Below are 18,768 nucleotides of genomic sequence, written 5' to 3'. Positions count from 1 at the left end.
TATTTGAAAAGAAAAAGGGTACGATGCGAAATGAGCGGTAGAAATCAGGATTCCAATACGGGGAATTTGTGTAACTGAAACACTAAATTAATTAAGCAAAATTAATGTGAAGTCAAAATAATTAAATAAAAATGAATTTGAAACTCATAAATGCATTGAAAAAAATTACGAAAAATTTGTCCAATGTTTTTGTTCAGGGATTTACGTTTATTAATTACGTATTGGCTACGTATACTAAACATTTTTGAGCAGTGTACGATGTTAAGCTTAAAAGCTTTCATCAAACATTTTAAAATGTTTCTTCCTGATATTTACGTTTTAAGGGCATTTTTTAAGTCACGGAACGGAGATAATTTTACGCTTCTATTTAGTCATATCATTTAATCATATTTTATTTTATTCGTATTTATATATATGTAATATATATCTGGGTTACAAAAACGTACCACAGCGCTTGATGAACAAGCTTTAATTTTTTCGAGCTATGTTTTGAATAGCGCATTGTAAACACTTTGATTACGAAACATTACAGTATCAGCAGTTGGTGAGTAAAATAAAGGTGAGTACGAGTTTAAGAACTCAAACTTAATAAATATAATTTTTAGCTAAAGTTATAGACCAAGAGGATTTAATTTTCGGCAAATTTTGTCTTTCGACATTTCTTTTACAAAATGGATTGCTTCTTGCTCATTTTAGGCAAAATTATGAAAAAAATTGCTTAACTAACGGCTTTTTTTACCGCCTTTAATACCGCACTTTCAAAAATAACGTTCAAATTAACAGTTATCTTGAGTCAGTTTTTCTTTAAAATATCAAAATTTTGTTTTTTTTTTTTTTAATGACAATTTTTAGAAGTTTAATAGCTTGTAGACCATATTATATACATACGTAAATAGTTTATTTTGTCTGAACAAAATTTTTCTACCGCCTCCTTCCCATGTTGGTGTCAAAATTTCAAATTCAAAATTAGAAAAAAACGTGAATGCTTTCCCAGAAAAAAAATATTCTAATATATGCATACTATGTATACATATATAATATATACATAATGTATGTAATTAGTATTTCTTTCAATTAACTTAGCCTTTAGATCCCGCCATTATGCTAATGCAACTTTTACTTTATGCTCTTATTTTAAAGTAACAAGAGAACATGTTTCCTTGTATAACCATTTAGATTTGATATGATAATTAAACTAACATATTGGTATGCAAGTATGTTGATATTCGAGATGATCATTTTGGGTTAACAAAATATACATCTGGTTTTGGATTTTATAAAAATTTATTTTTAAAAAAATATTTCCTATGTAGGTACATACATATATATTGTGAATTAATATCATTAATATTATTTGGAATTGGTTTTTAATTAAAAGAGGGCTCGAAGATTGCTCCGTAGAACAATGGAATTTTGGTTTGATCATGGCGTAATATTATCAAAAAAGGTGTATCAGCTCGAAAAACAATGTCCGTACCGGATCTTCTTAAATAAGTGATAGTAGCTGCAGCTCCTTCTGTTCCTTCTTCATTAACAACTAAATCAACTTTGTGGACAATGTCATCTACATATAAATCTGGCCTTATTAAATTTTGATTGGTTCTTATTGAATCCAAATACTGTAAAAGGTTATTGGGTGTTGTTATTTGAGAAACTTGTCTTCGAGATCTTGTAGTTTTTTTTCCTTTATTTAACTTTGTTATTCTTTTGTTTATGACTAAATCTTTAAACCTTAAGGGCTGATCTTTACGTTTGTCTTCTCTTTCGACTTTGTATGTAACTGCCCGTTTCTTTCTACTTTTTTCTTTTGTTGAAGGTGTAGGCGTAACATAATTTGCATCTAAGATATGTTCGGTTGTATTATTTAATTCAGATTCAGTTTCTCCAAATCTACTCAAAAATATAATATCAGACCCGCGTGTGGGATTTGGTTGTTTATATATCGGCTGTACAACGTGCTGAAAGTGTGAATTATCTTGTAATTGTGGAGAACCAGTTGTTTGTTTGTAAATTGGTCTAGAACTTTCTGTATTTCTTTGAGATTCAAATGGTTGATGTACTAGTTCCGAAATCAAAGATAAATCACTAGTTCTAACTGAGAATATGGAATGTAATCCCATATTTGATAAAGTAGATTTTAAATTAAATGAGTTTGCAACATGTAAACGGGGAAAAACAAAAACAGCTGTTTTTTTCTTCATTTGTGAAATCATGTATTCTATAACTTCCGGTGTTAATAATTCTTGCATTTGCCTTAATCGTTCTCTTGTTGATTCATATGGTTGAAAAATATACATCGTTGTTGGGCCATCTTTATAAGGAAATCCTATTACTTTTATTTCTGTTGCGTGTGTAATTTTAAAATATAAAGAAAAATTCTTAGTTAGTCTTTTATATTATATGTATAAAGTATAATTCAAAATTAAAAATAAACCTGTAAACTTACTAAGTTTATGACTTAAAAACTTACTATATTCTGGATCGTCGTAATAGGGAAAAACTCCACCATTGGCCATCATATTAACTTTAATTTTTGGACCAGCTGGACCATCAGGATAAAAATCATTACTGAAATATTCGAAAACAATTTGATGTTGCAATAAATTTTTAATATTTTTTAAAGAACAAATATTACACCATAGTTCCCCCACTAATAAATGGTTTTTCCCAAAATGCTTTGAAGTATATAGCACATGCCATTATCATACTTGTGTCACGATTAATTCCACTTTTGTCAACTATTGACGGTATTTTGCCATAGGTTCTTTGATTGACCCAATTATTGATATAATTTACTACATTTTCTTTTTGGTTAAAATCTAATGCTTCAATTTCACTTTTGTAAATTTCTTCGACAACTCTTTGATATATTGAACGTAAAGGATAACCATTTTGAATGAAAATTCCATTTGCTAATTTAACTTTTTGTGTATTATCGCTGAAATTTTATAAAAAGTTTAGTTTAGTTATAAAATTAAAATGTTTCCAACAATAACATTGCCCCTTCTTCCTTCAGTAATAAGATGGCTCTTGAATTGCTTTAAAATTTTTAAATTAAGTGATTTATGAAGTATGTATACTTACTTTACATTCTTCGGTTCTCTATTTTCTTGCATTTCGTTTTTATTTACAGATGTTTTCCATTCTGCATCTGGTCTATGCCTTTTAAGCTCTGTTTCATGAAGTATTAAATCTTCTATTAATTTACCAAATTCCTCCTGATATGAAGAAGTACCCATATCAGAGTGATATGATAAGAATTGATTTAATTCATTATAAGTTTTTCCATTTGCTCCAGCCAAAAGTAATTGTAAAACAGAGAAAATGGAGATAGGGGAAAATATTTGTTCCCCATTTAATGAATTACTTTGAAAATGTCGGCTAAATTGTTGAGCTAAATGCAATATACTTAAGGAAACATTTTTAGCAATCGGAGAATCATAATTAATTATTGTGCTATCGGAATGACTATACTGCGGAATTATAGGTTCTCTGATTGTTTGCTGTAATGGTTGATTGTTCTGTAATAAAGTTTGATGCTCTTCTCTAGATGGTTGTGAAAATATGAATTGTTGTTGTTGCTGACTCTGTTGAGGTCTATATAATGGTGTTGTAATTGGTATAGGACTAAAAACTGGAACTTGTGATTGATATAATTCTTTTTCATCTGGGAAAGTAATACATCTGTCTTTATATCTTAAAATAAAAGTGATGGAAATTTATTTATCTTTCTGCATAAAAAGAAATTTAATTTTGTAATCTTACCGGCAAATTCTTTGACTTTCAACACATGTTAGAAATGCTATAATTAATAAAATATAAAAATAATTTCTTAATTTATAAAGCTGCCGCATTTTGTGTAAGGAAACCTATAGAAAAAATGAAAAGTATAAAAATGTTATCCAACCAAATAATTTAATTAAAATTTAAATCTACGTTTAAATTTATTATTTTGGAGCATAAATTTATTGATTACATTAAATATGTTATTAAAATACTCGGTTTTCATGTTTTTCAGAAGTAGGAAATGAAACTAGGTTTACATAAAATTGTGGCGCTTCAAAAAGACAACAATCCATTTAACTAGACTAAAATTTTGTAACTTCATACTTGTGAAATTAGTCATATCAATCGAATTCATATACATATATATATACATACATACTTCACATATTTAGTTGAAGAATTTTCTTTGTGCATTAATCTTTTGAAACAGAATGTACTAAAGTTACGTTGTTTTAATTACAAGTTCATTAAACCATCAAGGTACTTAGCATTTACACAAAAAAGAAAAAATGATAAGTGTTACAACAATCTTATAACTACAAAAGGTTTTGAGCTCTAAATGCGGGTGTTAACAATAGCAATGTGCACTGTAATAAATTTGTTAAATGCAGGGTTTTTCCTTTTCTATAAAAAAAAATGTAAACAAAGCATAAAAATCAACCAAGTTTGGAATTCGGCATTCCATAAGCATTTCGATAAAAATCACAAAATATTTTTCCTGTAACACACACATATATATGTATGTATGTATGTATGTATAATCCATCTAAACTTTTTTCTACCAGAAGACAAGAATTATCAACTTTTCTTTTTTGTAATTTTGTAGAAGCTTCTTCATTTAGGATAGAATTCATAACGATTGGTTCAGTTACATTAAACTTTAAAAGAAATTGAATATGAAAGGCTCACAATTTTTTGTGTTTTATAAACTTGTAATTTTTGTATTTTAAAAAACCAAAATTTTCTCAAAAAAGCCTAAAACGAGAGAATTTTAAATAGATTAAAAAATTTTAGATAGACTTTAAATAAGGGATGATGTGAATATATTTCTAACCAAGATTTTTACATCTCAATTCTATAAATATTTTACGAAAGAAAATAGCTTTGTCCACTTTTTAGCTTTACAGGAGTATAAAAAATCCGTTGTTGGCCATTGCGGACGACAAAATCCTACATGCTAAAGTATTGTAAAAATGTTCAAAATGAAGTGAACAAGAAATTTATCACATACTTTTAATAAAATAATGCATATTTTGCGTACATATACACGATCCGTAAAAAATCACTTACTCTTTAAGAAAAATACAAAGAAAAAATTGTTTTTTGTTTGGCGATTGGTGCACAGTTTTTTAATTCCATAATTTTTGCAATGATAATTGTTTTATTTTAAATTTATGTCACGTTCGGGTTGATATTTGAATAATACTGTACAGTTTGACAAAAATATTCATTCAACATTAAGGAATCAACTATCTTTAAATTTTATGACAAACTTCTTTATAAAGTTTTTGTTGTTTTGAACAGAAGAAATTTATGTGTATGATAACTTGTCCGGAATTTAAATTATATTTTAATAATGACTATAGCTCAGGTACAAAAAGTATTATTTAATTAATATTTTATTCATTACTGAAAGAACTTTGAAATTTTTTAAAAAAATGATAAAATGAGATAGTGCAAGTAACAATAAAATAATAAGTGAATCTCGCTGAAGAGTGAATAAGATACTAAATTTACTAAAAGAAAATTGTTCGCGCATTTGTGAGATTTAAAATATTTCAAATTTTTTTTAAATTTAAAATCTTTCTTATCAGAATGCAAGAAAATCTGCATTCCTAAAACTTGTCCGTGTGGTATATTCGTGGTGTACTCAGGCCAATTGAAATTTTTTAGTTTACAGTAATAGTATTATGTATATACATTTTATTTTGTATATGTATAATTTTTATGTATAACTTTTTTACGTATCGGAGGCTGAGATGGGCTATTAGCATCTTCCGGCTTTTTAAGGCTCTAGGAGTGGTTTCCCAACCAATCTATCCTATGGTGATATCCCTATTACCAGCACTTCTGTAGAGCGGAATTACAAAAATTGTCTTCTGTATATAGCAATATCAACTATAGTGCTATATATGCAGGTAAATTCAAAATTATTATTATTTATATTAAGCGACGATTTTCTCAGTAGTTACAGTAAGAGATAGTTGAAATAAATATTTAAATTTTCTTATTTCAAGTCGTTTTTTATTCACGATTTTCATCAAAATCATGTAGATATGTAACGTATGTGTGGTCTTCAAATTCCTTTTCATGTATTTATTCAAAATGAATTAAAGAACGCAAAAGAAAATTATGTTGTAGCGTTATGACTCTTTCGTTTCGTGTAGCGTCATTTTTTTCAAATTTTCATTTGTTAAAAAGTTTTAAAAATGCGGAAAGTATTTTAAATTTTTTATTTTAATTTAAAATAAAATTAATATTGTTTTTTGCAAAATGGAGTAAGAAGAAAGGTACACATTATTATTATTAAGATTTGTCCAGTTCAAATAAATAATGTTGACAATATTAAGCCAAATTGCCGTGGCACTTTTTAATTTAACTTTAAATTTTAGTAATAAATTAATCTAGTTAAATTTCTATTCTTCGAAACCAATAAATATCAAATTTAAAAATAATATTAAAAGGAAAAAATATAATTTTAATGTATATTCGCAGTTCGCTTAAGATTGTCCCAAATATATAATAAATTTCTTTAAAATTTCACTCTTCAAAATCGTACTCAAGTAAAGTACAATATTGTATATAACATATACTCAATATTGCATACAAGTATAGTATACTTTAATTATAAAATTTTGTATTTTTCAGTGATGAATTGATAAAAGTTTTTTGCCCCAATGATTAATTGTTATGCGATGTAATCAAATTGGAATTTTTATTTAAACAGTTTATTGATTTTTTGTATCGCAGCTCAACTTAAAATGCATCATGTATTTCCTATTTCTTATCAAGATGTTAAAAATATAAATTATTTAAATTGAAATATGAGGTAAATTAGACATGAATTAAAAATTCATGTGAAACAGACGTGAATAAAATTGTATGATAAATTTATTATTAATTATGCTAAAAATTTGAAAATAGTTTGACGTTCTATTAGTCATTCTAATAAACATTTGTTATGATTCAGAATGGTGGAGCGATATTATATAATTGACAACTTTTATAGTAGATAATAGAAAGAAGGAATCCCTTCATGAGACATTTTAAATTTAAACTCAGTTATTAATTTTAATTAATAAGCTCTATCTTGGGAGCATGTTGTATTAATAAAATTATTAAATTTTCCGACCAATTGAAATAATTTTATATACAATACATTTTGACATTGCCAAAAAATGCAATTCAGTTGTTTTTTGATCATGTTATTTTAAAACTAGTCTCGACGCCTTTTAATTATTTAAATTTAACTGAGGTATTTTTTTTTATTTATGTGTCGTGAAGGGGTCTAATTGTGGGTGGATTCTTCGGTATTGATAAAATTTTATACATTTTTTGGCAGAATTGCAGGAAATTCGGTGAACATTATCGCCGAATTGTATGCAAACTAAAAAATTTTTTTTGTTCTTCCAGTTTGTCTGCAAGACAAGATGATCTCTAGTGATAGTCTACCTACGACCAGCGTGTATTCCGGTTTATTATTTTTGTTGAGCCTGGTTAAATAAGTTTAAAAAATTGTACATAGGTCAATATTTAATCACCTTTATCAAAGATTTCAGAAAAAAGCCAGTTAACGAAAATGTTAACTGCTGAATAAAATAATTTGACAAAAATTTTATTACTATTAATATTGTTAACATGCCGTAATTATACTAAAAATAAAATCTTTAAGAGAGACCAATATAAATGTCAAATTTATTTTGTTAAATAATTTTTGGTTGGGTACAGTTGGTTATATTCATTAACACCAATTTTATTTCATTTAACACACACACAGAAAAATTCAGTTAAATAAGCATAAAAGACAGTAAAAACAAGCCGATTAAATTGTAATATAATTAGGTATATATCCATACATTGTATACATTTAAATAAATATATATATACTTATATCCACAATATATACGTACCTATGCTAAATAATATTCAACTGATTTTTGACCATTTTAAAATTAATTCTTGAAGATGATTAAAACTTGTGAAAAATATATTTTATGGAAAACCCGGAATTCAATATTTAATTATTACATAATTACATACATATGCACATAATATTTACCATATACCGTATATTATAATATCATGTGATAAGAAATTCTCGTAATTTAAATCAAATTTCAAGGGAAAAAATTAGATTAATTTTTTTTTAGTTCCTCTCAATTTCATATTGTACTTAATTTATTTTTAACAGAGATTATAAATTTTTTTCGAGATATGGAAAGTCAAATAGAAATGCTTATTTTGAATTAGAAAATTCTGAAACATAATAATTAACGCCTTCCTTAAATTTTGCTAAAATGACTAAAATAAAAGTGATCATTAATAAAAATTTAAGCAATCGACAAAAAGTTAGACAATGCAACGTTAGAAGTAAGTTTTGTTGTTTCTTTGAGATTTCATTTTAATAGTAGCAATTCAAGATTGCATGATGATAGCAATTAAGTTTCACACGTTGTTGAAATTTTTTTAAAAAACAATCGTGATTGATAACAAAACTCGTTTATCCCCCGAATTAATATAAGGTTTTTAGTATGGGAAAATTAAATTAAATTTAATGGCATATTATAGAGATTCTAAATAGTCGAGAGCTACTATTTTTTATTTTCGAGTTATTGCTTATTTATAATGCAATTTGTCGAGTACTGAAATTAGTTTGCTATTTAAATCAAAATATTCTGAATGAATTATTATAGTGTTTTCTTGCAGGACCAACGGATCATTTATTCCATTAGGCATTAGATTGTATAAGTTCTATCCTTGCAGAGATATTAGCGCAATTTAACTGAAGCAACTAATTTTTTTGAAGACCTACAATAAAAAACATTTAATTTTCAATAATTATAAATTTGGTTCTACGTTGTTATAATACAAAGACACAAAGGCATCAAATACATAATACATACGTATATGTGGTATTTTTAATTTTTTTCAATGAAGTAATTGTTAGTTATGGATAATTAAACAAAATTTATTACTAAGTCAAAGAGAATATTATGAAACAGTTTACGGCAGGTAATCCATATTTAAACTCAAATATGTGTGTGTGTGTGCAAGTGAAAATTATATTGTGCAGTTTATATTGCAGTTTAAATTGCAATTTTTTTGATCATCTAATGAATTTCCGATTTTCTTTATCGAAAGGAAAACAAATTCTGTGCCAGGAATTCCCGGATTCTTACAAACATTCTTGCTCTGCATTCTTACAAACATACATATAGTGTATGAAAATTTAAAACATTGTTCCCGAATTAGTGTATAACAAAATTCATGCTATGTTTTCAATGCTCTGTAACTTTAGGTATATACATTGATGCTATGTGGTGTGATAAAATAATACACTACACAATATTATAATTCCGTCGCATTTGTTTTACAAAAAATTCATAAACTTTTCGAAATTTTGCGACAATTTCAGATAATTTTCATATTCTAGTCTTTTTTATGACACAACTATAAATAAATTCTTCTTTCATCAAATATGAACACTTTTCCGAAATAACAGTTTGTAAATAAAACTATATACATATGTATATGTATATATGCATGTATATAGCTGAACTCTAGTTGCATAAAAAAGGAATATATTAAGAGCGTCATTAAAAAATAAACAAAAAAAAATTTAATAGAAAGTGTAAACAATAAAAAAACAACAACAAAACATTTTAAAGTTTTTTTTTTATCACGGTCACTACTAAAGGTCACGGTAAAGAGATTAAACAAAAAAATCAATTGATTAGTGATAAATTAATAAAAAAAAGGAATAAAAATTGTTTTGCTTTTAGCATTTTAATTTTTTACCTATAAACTTCTATTTCTTAAAAATGAATTTACGATCTGAAATTGCTTTTTTAACTTTTCTTCTTCAACTTCTTCCATTCAATGCTGTTAAACCAGAACCAGCCAGAACTATATAACAAGTTTTATTTTTTTGTTGCTTCTCTACTAATCACAAATTTATTATTAATTTAAATAATGACTACAGTTTTACTTTTTTATATTGTAGATATTTTTTAAATCACAAAAAAAAAACATTTTTTTAGACTACAAAAAAGAAGATTGCTACGTTTTTTTTTTCTTTTTTTTAAATTATTTTAAAAGTTTTAAAATCATTTGGAATTTAGTTATTCTCTCGTATTTTGTTTTAAGTGTTTTGGATCGCGGTTTAATAAGTACTAACTTAAAATTTTTTCATACATTTTAATATTTTAGATTTATTCTCTCTCAATAACTCTCTGAGTAAAATTTTTTATTTTGTTTTTTGTTAATTTTCTGCAAGATTATTAACTTTTTATTAAACATTTTTTCGAACGAATAATGGAGTTAAAAAATATTAGCATTGTATACCAAAGCTGCCGTTTAATTTATTAGAAGAGGAGTTTTTTTTTCATTTAAAATAGAATATTTTCGACGGAAACAAAGTACAAACTCTTAGGGTTCAGGCAGACATCCAACTTCCAGTTTTGAAACTGTTTGATTACTTTTTTGTATTCCATAGGTTTATGTTCAAACGCGCCCACATTCAAGTGTTTGATCGCATACGATTAAATAATTAAACAGTTTATAATTTTTCACAATCTGTTTGTAATTTTTAGTTAACGCAATTGATTTGAATTGATGCAATCGTTTAAGTTGCAAAGATGTACGCACAACGATTTTACAATGAAGCACTAACTGCAAAAAATGTCTGCCTGAGCCCTTATATATTACAATATATAATAGGGTAGTATTTAAAATGAGAAAACAGTACAGTAGTATACGGACCATGATATAGGAGCACAAATGCTATAATTGAAGTATAACGGCAGCTTTGATGTGTACATACACAAACATGTCACATTGTATTATAGTATATACTCGTATGAATGTAAATGAATCTATTCATAAATTGTGAATTACCACCCTCCGACAAAGCTTATATTAATTAAAAAATGTTGAGTTCGGTCAAAACTAAATAAATGTGTATCATATGCAGAATTTGTGATTTTTGAGCAAATTTTAGTTCTATAAGTAACTTTTTTTGAGTTAATATACCATGACTTAAAAATTGCAGTGATATCCAAACCTTCACAATTCAACAATAAAAATTTATCTGAATTTTTAAAATCAGGGCGAGTCAAACTTACCAACTTAAGTATTTACATTTAATATATGCACAATTTAATTATTTTTGATAAGATAGTTTAATTTTCACTGAAAGTCTAAGTTTGCAATCAAAATTTTCTTGTTGATTGAGCATTGATGGAAATAGTGTGCTTTTTATAAAGAAAAATTGAGGGTTATATAATTGTAAAAAGATATGTCGTAAGTCGTAACTATAAAATAACCCTGACACAATACGATGTAGGGGGAAATTATTTTATGGTGACAAGAAATAAACACTTTTATTTGCTTCACTTTTAAAAATGAATTAATCAATGTGTTTCATATGAAATTAACAAAACTCTAATTCATAATCAACCTCATCTTATAATTAATTTTTTAATTTTATCGTTATTTAATTGTTTTTAGCTAATGTTGTAACATCAATGAAATAATTAAGGTTTGAATTTTCAATTCTCAAAGCGTTACAGTAAAGGTGCGAAATTTGTTGCAATTATTTTGAATCTAAAAGGTACATATAAATATTTCTTTTTATTGAACGAAAATGGTTAATTGCTCTTATATGCGAAATTAATAGGTAATTCTAACGAAATCATAAATTTGTTTTAGACAGAAAAATTTTAAACATCTCGTATTATGTTGCACACTTTAACTCTTTCATACATTACAAGTAATTACTAAGTGATATTCGAAATTATCGTAGAAAATTCGATATTTTTATTGTGTACACAAACCAATTCATACATACTATCAAAGACAAATATCACTAACACTTGTGAATCGATACTCAGAATAAGCTTCGGTTCTTCAAAGTTCTTCAAAGGAAATTTTAACGATCTTCAATTTTGAAATTCTATTTCTTTCTACTCAAATAATTGTATTTCTTTCTGTATTGTTTCTGATAGCTCGCTGAATCATAGCTTACATTTTATAATGTGATCAACATCGTTCATCTTGAATAATATTAAAATTTTCATAAGAAAACATTATGTCTGGACTTATGCTATGTAATATTATTGGTCTCTATGAATTCAGACATTTTTAACATTTTCATCAACGAAATTAAGAGTACGTAAAGGAAAATTCAAAAACGTTTAACTGCATTGTAATTTGTTGCTCTGCTTTGTCTATGATTAGTCAACTGATTTATATAATGGTTCCTGCATCTTAAAACAAATCCTTCTCTTTCCAGAGAGAAAAAAGCTTTTTGTTGATTTATTTTTCATTCATCATTGATGTATGTATTTTTAATCCGATCACAATTTCGTTTACATATTTTTAAATAATTCAGACAAAGATAGTTTCATCTGTTAAACTGGGGTAGAGTGGAAGATTTTTTATTTTACAATAATTTTACAGTTTTTCACATGATTCAGTTTTAAAATTCAATTTATAATAGTTCTCACTGTCAATCATTTTGCTTACTGATAAAAAATTAATAGTGATTAAAGGAAGTGAGAACCATTTCGTTATTCTTTTGAAATGATTCAGAAATTTTATTTATTTTTAATGTTTTACGGTGCTATGACCATGTATAAGCTCCAGTTTGTGTACCCACACATATTTATATATAGATGGTGTGTATACATAATATGTGTTGTGTGGTTATTTAAAAGTTGTTTTAGAGTTATATTAAGTTAATTTAAAAATTATTTTCACGCTTTGTCATGCCTTCATAGATTTTGTCTTTATATTGTTTTTACGTTTTTATTATACTATTAAAACATTTTGAATTTGCAATTTTGTAGAAAAATGTCTTTCTGGAAAACTATCCTTTTCCAAGCTTTCAAATGTAGGTTTGTGAGGCGCAGTTAATATCGTTGCTACAAACGATTTGAATGAATAGGAAATTTGATAAATGAAATTTGCTAGCATTGCCAGGCATATACAGCAATATATTATAAAGATTTTAATAAAAGCAATACTGTAAATATGCAAACTATTTAAATACGTGATATATATGCAATTTATTTTTAACTATTCTATAAAAGCAAAAGAGTTAACATAATTTAATTGCTAATAGTTCATATTATGATTATCTAGGTCCTGGTAATTTAACAATGTTTATGAACAAACTAAGTACGAGTATATAATCAATATTTGTGAAATTGTGAATGAACATAAATATATATACCACTTTTCACTATATATCGCGATATACTGGCTTTAAAAAAAGGGCTTTATCTCTGAAGCTTCCCCTATTTTAAAAAAAAAATGTATTTCATTAAGTACAATATTGAGGATTCGCAGAACAATTCAATTACATTGCATAGAGTATTAAGTCAAATTCAATAGGCCTTTTCATAAGCGCATTATACCCCAATACATATAGAGTGAAACTCCACATTTATGAACAACAAATGTTGTATATTGCAATTTATAAACAAATGTTATCTTTTATTATTTATATTATTATTTATAATTTAAATCTTTATATTGCTAAATTCTCGCAGTACATATACCGAAATTATGAGTAGCGCTATTAAGGGTCTGATCGTCTATCTCACTATTTTACTCGGCAAGTGAGAAGAAAGGGAATAATTATACCATATATTTTTATAATGTAATTTTCGAGTGAGGAGAATTATTTGACATTGCTTATTTCCCTTTTTTCTAAAATGTATTTATACAAAATTTATTCACTTTGTTTTTGAAAGTGTTTGTTCAGTCGATAATTTGAGACAAAAAATCCAATTGAAAATATGAGTAATGGAAAAACGAAATATTGATTAGAAAAACAAAGAATTTCAATTTGAAAGTGAATAAACAGCGAGGTACACGGCTAGGCCGCAAATCTCATCAATTGCTTTGGTAATAAATATTTTTTGCAGTTATTGTTTTGCAGTATTGCATTTATGAAAATCTGTAATTTTTTGAAAAGATTATTATTTATTGTTATAGAACACTTTTTCAGTTCATTATAAAAGCAAACCATATTTATAAAGTTGTTTAGAGACATCTAGTGAGCAATAGAATAAAAATCGAATTTTTTTAAAATCGTCTAAATTATATTGGGTTTGTATATCTGCTAAATGTACAAAATATTTTTTTTGCAATGAAACATTTTTTCTTTTTACTTTATGTATAGATGTAGCTTAGATGGGATTTTAAAAAAGTTTAAAAATTTTATTTTCTAAATATGTAAAAAAAAATAAAACTAATTTAAATAAAATATAACAGCTTTCTGCATACATTTATACTTTATCGAGTAGAAAGAACAATTTCGGAGAAAAAAAACGTTTTTACAGTTTTAAAAATTCATTAATTTAAGCCGTGAAATAGGTCTTCTTTTTGCAATCACCACATTCCACAACGAATTTCGATATAATTAAGAAATAATCTTGAAGATACAGATCATGGATTGCAAATTAATATTTTGATATTCCTGACTTGAGCAGAAAATTGATAAAATTTCTGGAGAAGTCAAAATTCTTATCTTACTTAATTTAATCAGTTTATTTTTTAAAAAGCAATTCATATAATGTCAAAAAAATGGAGTTTACTCTCAGCCTGATCATGCATCTCGCTTACTTACTTTTTATTCACTTTCAAATCAGAATTCTTAGTATTTTCTAATAGATGTTTTACTTTTCCAATAAAGTTACTTTTTTTAATTGGATTTTTGCATTTTTTCTAAAATTATCAACTGAACGTCTCACTTTCACAAACAAAGTGAATAACGCAATGCTAAAGAATTCTTCTCACTCGAAAATTACATTATACAAATATATTATAGTTACTCACTTTCTTCTCACTTTCCGACTAAAATGGCGGAATAGACGATCAGGCCCTTATGTATTTGGTATGTATGTGTGCATTCAGCTTCCTTATATCAAAAGTGTACATACATTTTATCTGCAAAATGTGGAATATGTGCAATAGAATTAAATTGAAAATAAAAATAAGGCCTAAAGAGTTCTCCTCTTTGCAACTGCATGGAATTCATGTAGTATAAAGCCAATATATTACGTTCAATCTTGGAAATTTTTTTTTGTTTTGTTATTAAATTAGCTAGTTAGTTTAGAATGTGGTTCTTGTAGACTAAACCCCTTTGAACTTATTTAACTGCTTAAGAAATTTGGAAAAATAATCAAGGATATTTTAGTAAATCTATTTTTCAAAAGGTAAGATGATTTACTCCTGAAGTGTCGAAACAAATGCTCAATCAATAGATGCAAGAAATTGTCGAATTTTTTAAAAACAGACTCATATGCGGTGACGAGTTTAATTAGAAGAGAAAACATTTTTTTTAATTTAAACAAGGGAACAAGAAGAGAATCCATCATTCGAACTGAGGTCAAAGTGAATTGAAACATAGGTTGAGTTCATGTTGGCAGATCTTACTTAGATTTTAGCCAGATCAAACATAGTTACTTAGTACACTTTCGCGTAAAGAACTTTGAAAGATCTACTTTTAGATTGTCAGCATGAAAATTAATGCTGCCAACAATCAGAAACTGATAAAACCTAAAACTACAATCGAAAACCTATGGTTATAAAGTGAAGATGGAGGAATCAATGTTAATTAATTTTTTAATTATTCAAAAAAATTTTAAAGACATTATTTAGTTTAAACAATTGGTTGTCACTTACGCAAAGCTGACAACTGTTTTTAAAACTAGACCTGACTCCTTCAGTTTTTAAATTTTCTGGTTTAGAATAGCGCTGAACGAAATAGAATTAAGTTTTAAGATCTATCAACGTAAATTTAATCATATTTTAACAAATACTCTTACGAGTAAGATTGTCCGGTTAAAATTTTATTAAATTGAATTCTTTTAACTTTGTAACTAACTTGTAACGATGAAAAACATGAAACCACATTTTCGTCCCAATATAATAAAGTACAAATTTTATTTATCGAAAGATGCAGGTACGCATAAAAGCTGTAAATTTGCTGTTCCCAACTAAACTTGAGTTTTATCCCAAACCCTCTATTTTATTCTACTAGTCCACTCAGATCGACCATCAAATTATTTTTATATTAATTTAAAGTAAATTTTGGGCTCCCCAATATAGTGTAGAGGTATTTTGTGCTACAGTTTAGATAATAAATAATAATAGGGTATGAATAATGAAAAATAATAGAAATATAAAAAAAATCAAGGACATTTTGCATAGAAGTTTAATGGAAATTTCTCATTCAATTAAAATATATGCAATTGAGTTTACAATCCAGCCCAATGTTTAATTGTAAAATTCTTACCACTGAAATTATGATTTTATTTGGTTTCAATACAGGTTTCGTTTCTCACAATTAGAAACCAATATTGAAATGCTTAAAGGATATCCAAAAACGACATACTCTGCATTCTCATTTTTATGGATTGGTAATTACAGTTTCCAATTCATCTTATAAACGTCGTAGACTTATAATGTGAAATTATGCAGGATTTTTAGGTTTTTGCTGCAAATTCTTCTACCATTCGTTTTGCAATTTCTTTAGTTGAAGTTTTTATTGTTATTAATTGAAATCCGTTTTATAAATAACGATCAATAAATACTTAATAAAAAAAATCTTATTGCATAATAAATAAATAAGTAAAAATAAAAAAGAAAAAATTGTGGCACTTCACCTTTCAAATTTAATTCAAATTTAATAGCATTCAAATGCTCGGTAACATTAAACGAAAATTGGTTATTTTAAAGCCTAAGATATTGAATTAGTATCGACAGTATTGTTACCTTGAAAATAAGAAAGGAACCTGTTTCATTCATGTGCTATTGTGTATTTTGCTAAATAAAACGGAATAAAATCTACGTACAACTGCACACACAAGATAAAATTTATTTATTTTATTTTTTTTTTTGAAAATAAAAAAAAAATTTTTTATATTTAATTTTCTATATAAAATTTAACAATAGCATTAAAGTTAATGTACAAAACACACACGTATACATATATGGAATAAAATAAGGACATAAAGGATATCTTTGTAAGGTTGTTTTGTTGATTATATTAATGTTTTCTTGTTTTTTTTTTATTTATTTATTTGTACTGATTATGTCATGATACATAAAACACAAATGCATACATACAAACATAGAAGAACATAACAAATGAAACAAAAGACTTTATCTTTGTAATTATTGGGACAAGACAACCCTTGTCAACATCACTAAAGTCTCTCATCTTTTATTAGCTGTTACCAACAGTTGAATACTGACCATCTTTATTGATGGGTTTTCTTATGGTCTAAAACAACATAAATATTTATTGTATATGCATGTACATATGTATATATGCATAAGAATGTGTAAGTATGAATGTGTAAAGAAAATTCATTTAAGAAAGTTTATATACAAGATATACTCGTATAGAATGAAATATATACAGTGGAACCTAAAGAATAGGTAACTGGATAAGAAGGAAAGCTTTTGTAAGTACAAAAATTGTTTTTGTTATTAAAATGTTCTTTAAAGAGTCGTAAAGTTGGACTCTGAGAGTAACATATACTGAATAAGAGCAAGAAATGTTGTGAATTCTACCCTTGTGTATTTTAACCCTTGCAAATTGAATATGTTTACAATTATTCCCTCTATGTGGAATTTTATTTTCCATGTAAAAATAAATATTTTCCGACTGTATTGTCTACAATAAGGGAGGTATTGTGACTGTATCAAATTTCACAAGCCAAGATTTCGACTTAAATGTACTTCACCGCTGCAGAGAACAATAGCAAAAAATTATTTTTCGGACAATTGTCTGCCTCTATTTCGGCTTCGATTGGAAATTTAATTCCAAGTTTATTTTATTGATTAACTTTTGGAGTATCCATGTATCAGCAACTATAGATTTTTATCATTCGATAATTTTATATTTTCAATAATTTTTAGAGAAATAATTGACAGTCTATTTTGAAATTTCATCAACCACAAAGCGTTTTTAGGCTCAAAAATGATCAAAAATTGAAAATTTTCAAAAATTATTATAAATTATAATCTACTAATGAAATTTCGTAATATAATTTCAGTATGGCAATGAGATTCACTAACAAAGTTTTCAAGAAAACCAGATTTAAGAAAATTGCCTTTTGTTTAGACTCAATTTACTTGTAAATTGTTACTTTTTCTGTTCAATAAGCTCTATAAATGTAGACTTCTTTTTATTGTCTTGGAATTTCCTTTTAATTAGATTCAACTGTTTGTACATCTAGTAAGTGTTCATGTATAGTTCACACACCTATATTACATGCATGTACTACACATAAATATCCGTTTATATACATATGTGCATATACATGTGTTATTTATGTATGAATCTAAGTATAAAGATTATACCAAGTTTATAAATATAATTTTTACAAGTTGTTTTCAGTATTATGCACTTAACTTTTTAAATGTTAACAAAACGAAGGATAATAAAAATTGAAACAAAACAACAATACAAACAACAGGAAGAAAAAAACATTTTAAAGCAAAAGAAAATAAAATGAAAATTAGAAATCAATATTTGGACTCCTTTGAATTCCAATGTACATAGGAACAACAGAAAGAACACAAAACTGTTAGTAAACATTAAAGAAAGGATTAAAGAAATTAAAACTTTTAAAATAATAATAAGATAAATACGAGCAAGTACATATAAATAAATTAAATGGAAAATGCCATTATTTTGAATAAATTTTGTGTTTTTACCGTAATGTTTGAGTAGAAAAAACA

General features: G+C 26.2%; 1 protein-coding gene across 1 annotated transcript; it reads right to left on the bottom strand.

The window, feature by feature from the left end:
- Positions 1–1,272: 1,272 nt before the first annotated feature.
- On the bottom strand, positions 1,273–10,151 carry LOC129615125 (serine protease inhibitor 28Dc-like). Its single transcript, XM_055530202.1, has 6 exons — positions 9,805–10,151; positions 3,766–3,869; positions 3,085–3,696; positions 2,636–2,938; positions 2,471–2,568; positions 1,273–2,341 (listed from the first exon to the last, which is right to left on the bottom strand). The coding sequence occupies exons 2-6, from the start codon at positions 3,852–3,854 to the stop codon at positions 1,368–1,370; spliced, it is 2,076 nt and encodes a 691-aa protein (XP_055386177.1). The 5' UTR covers positions 3,855–3,869; positions 9,805–10,151; the 3' UTR covers positions 1,273–1,367.
- Positions 10,152–18,768: the final 8,617 nt, after the last annotated feature.

This window comes from Condylostylus longicornis, unplaced genomic scaffold (genome assembly GCF_029603195.1).
Source record: "Condylostylus longicornis isolate FDR11 unplaced genomic scaffold, ASM2960319v2 ptg000135l, whole genome shotgun sequence".
Lineage (NCBI taxonomy): Eukaryota > Metazoa > Arthropoda > Insecta > Diptera > Dolichopodidae > Condylostylus > Condylostylus longicornis.
Note: the sequence above shows the minus strand (reverse complement) of the source record. Positions and strands in the feature narration are given on the sequence as shown.

Bases quoted from the DNA above. Each gene is read 5' to 3' on its own strand.
- LOC129615125 (XM_055530202.1), bottom strand. From the start codon at position 3,854: ATGCGGCAGCTTTATAAATTAAGAAATTATTTTTATATTTTATTAATT. The intron at 2,939-3,084 runs GTAAGTATACAT...ATAAAATTTCAG, and splicing joins AGAGAACCGAAGAATGTAAA to CGATAATACACAAAAAGTTA. The intron at 2,569-2,635 runs GTAATATTTGTT...CGAATATTTCAG, and splicing joins ATTAGTGGGGGAACTATGGT to TAATGATTTTTATCCTGATG.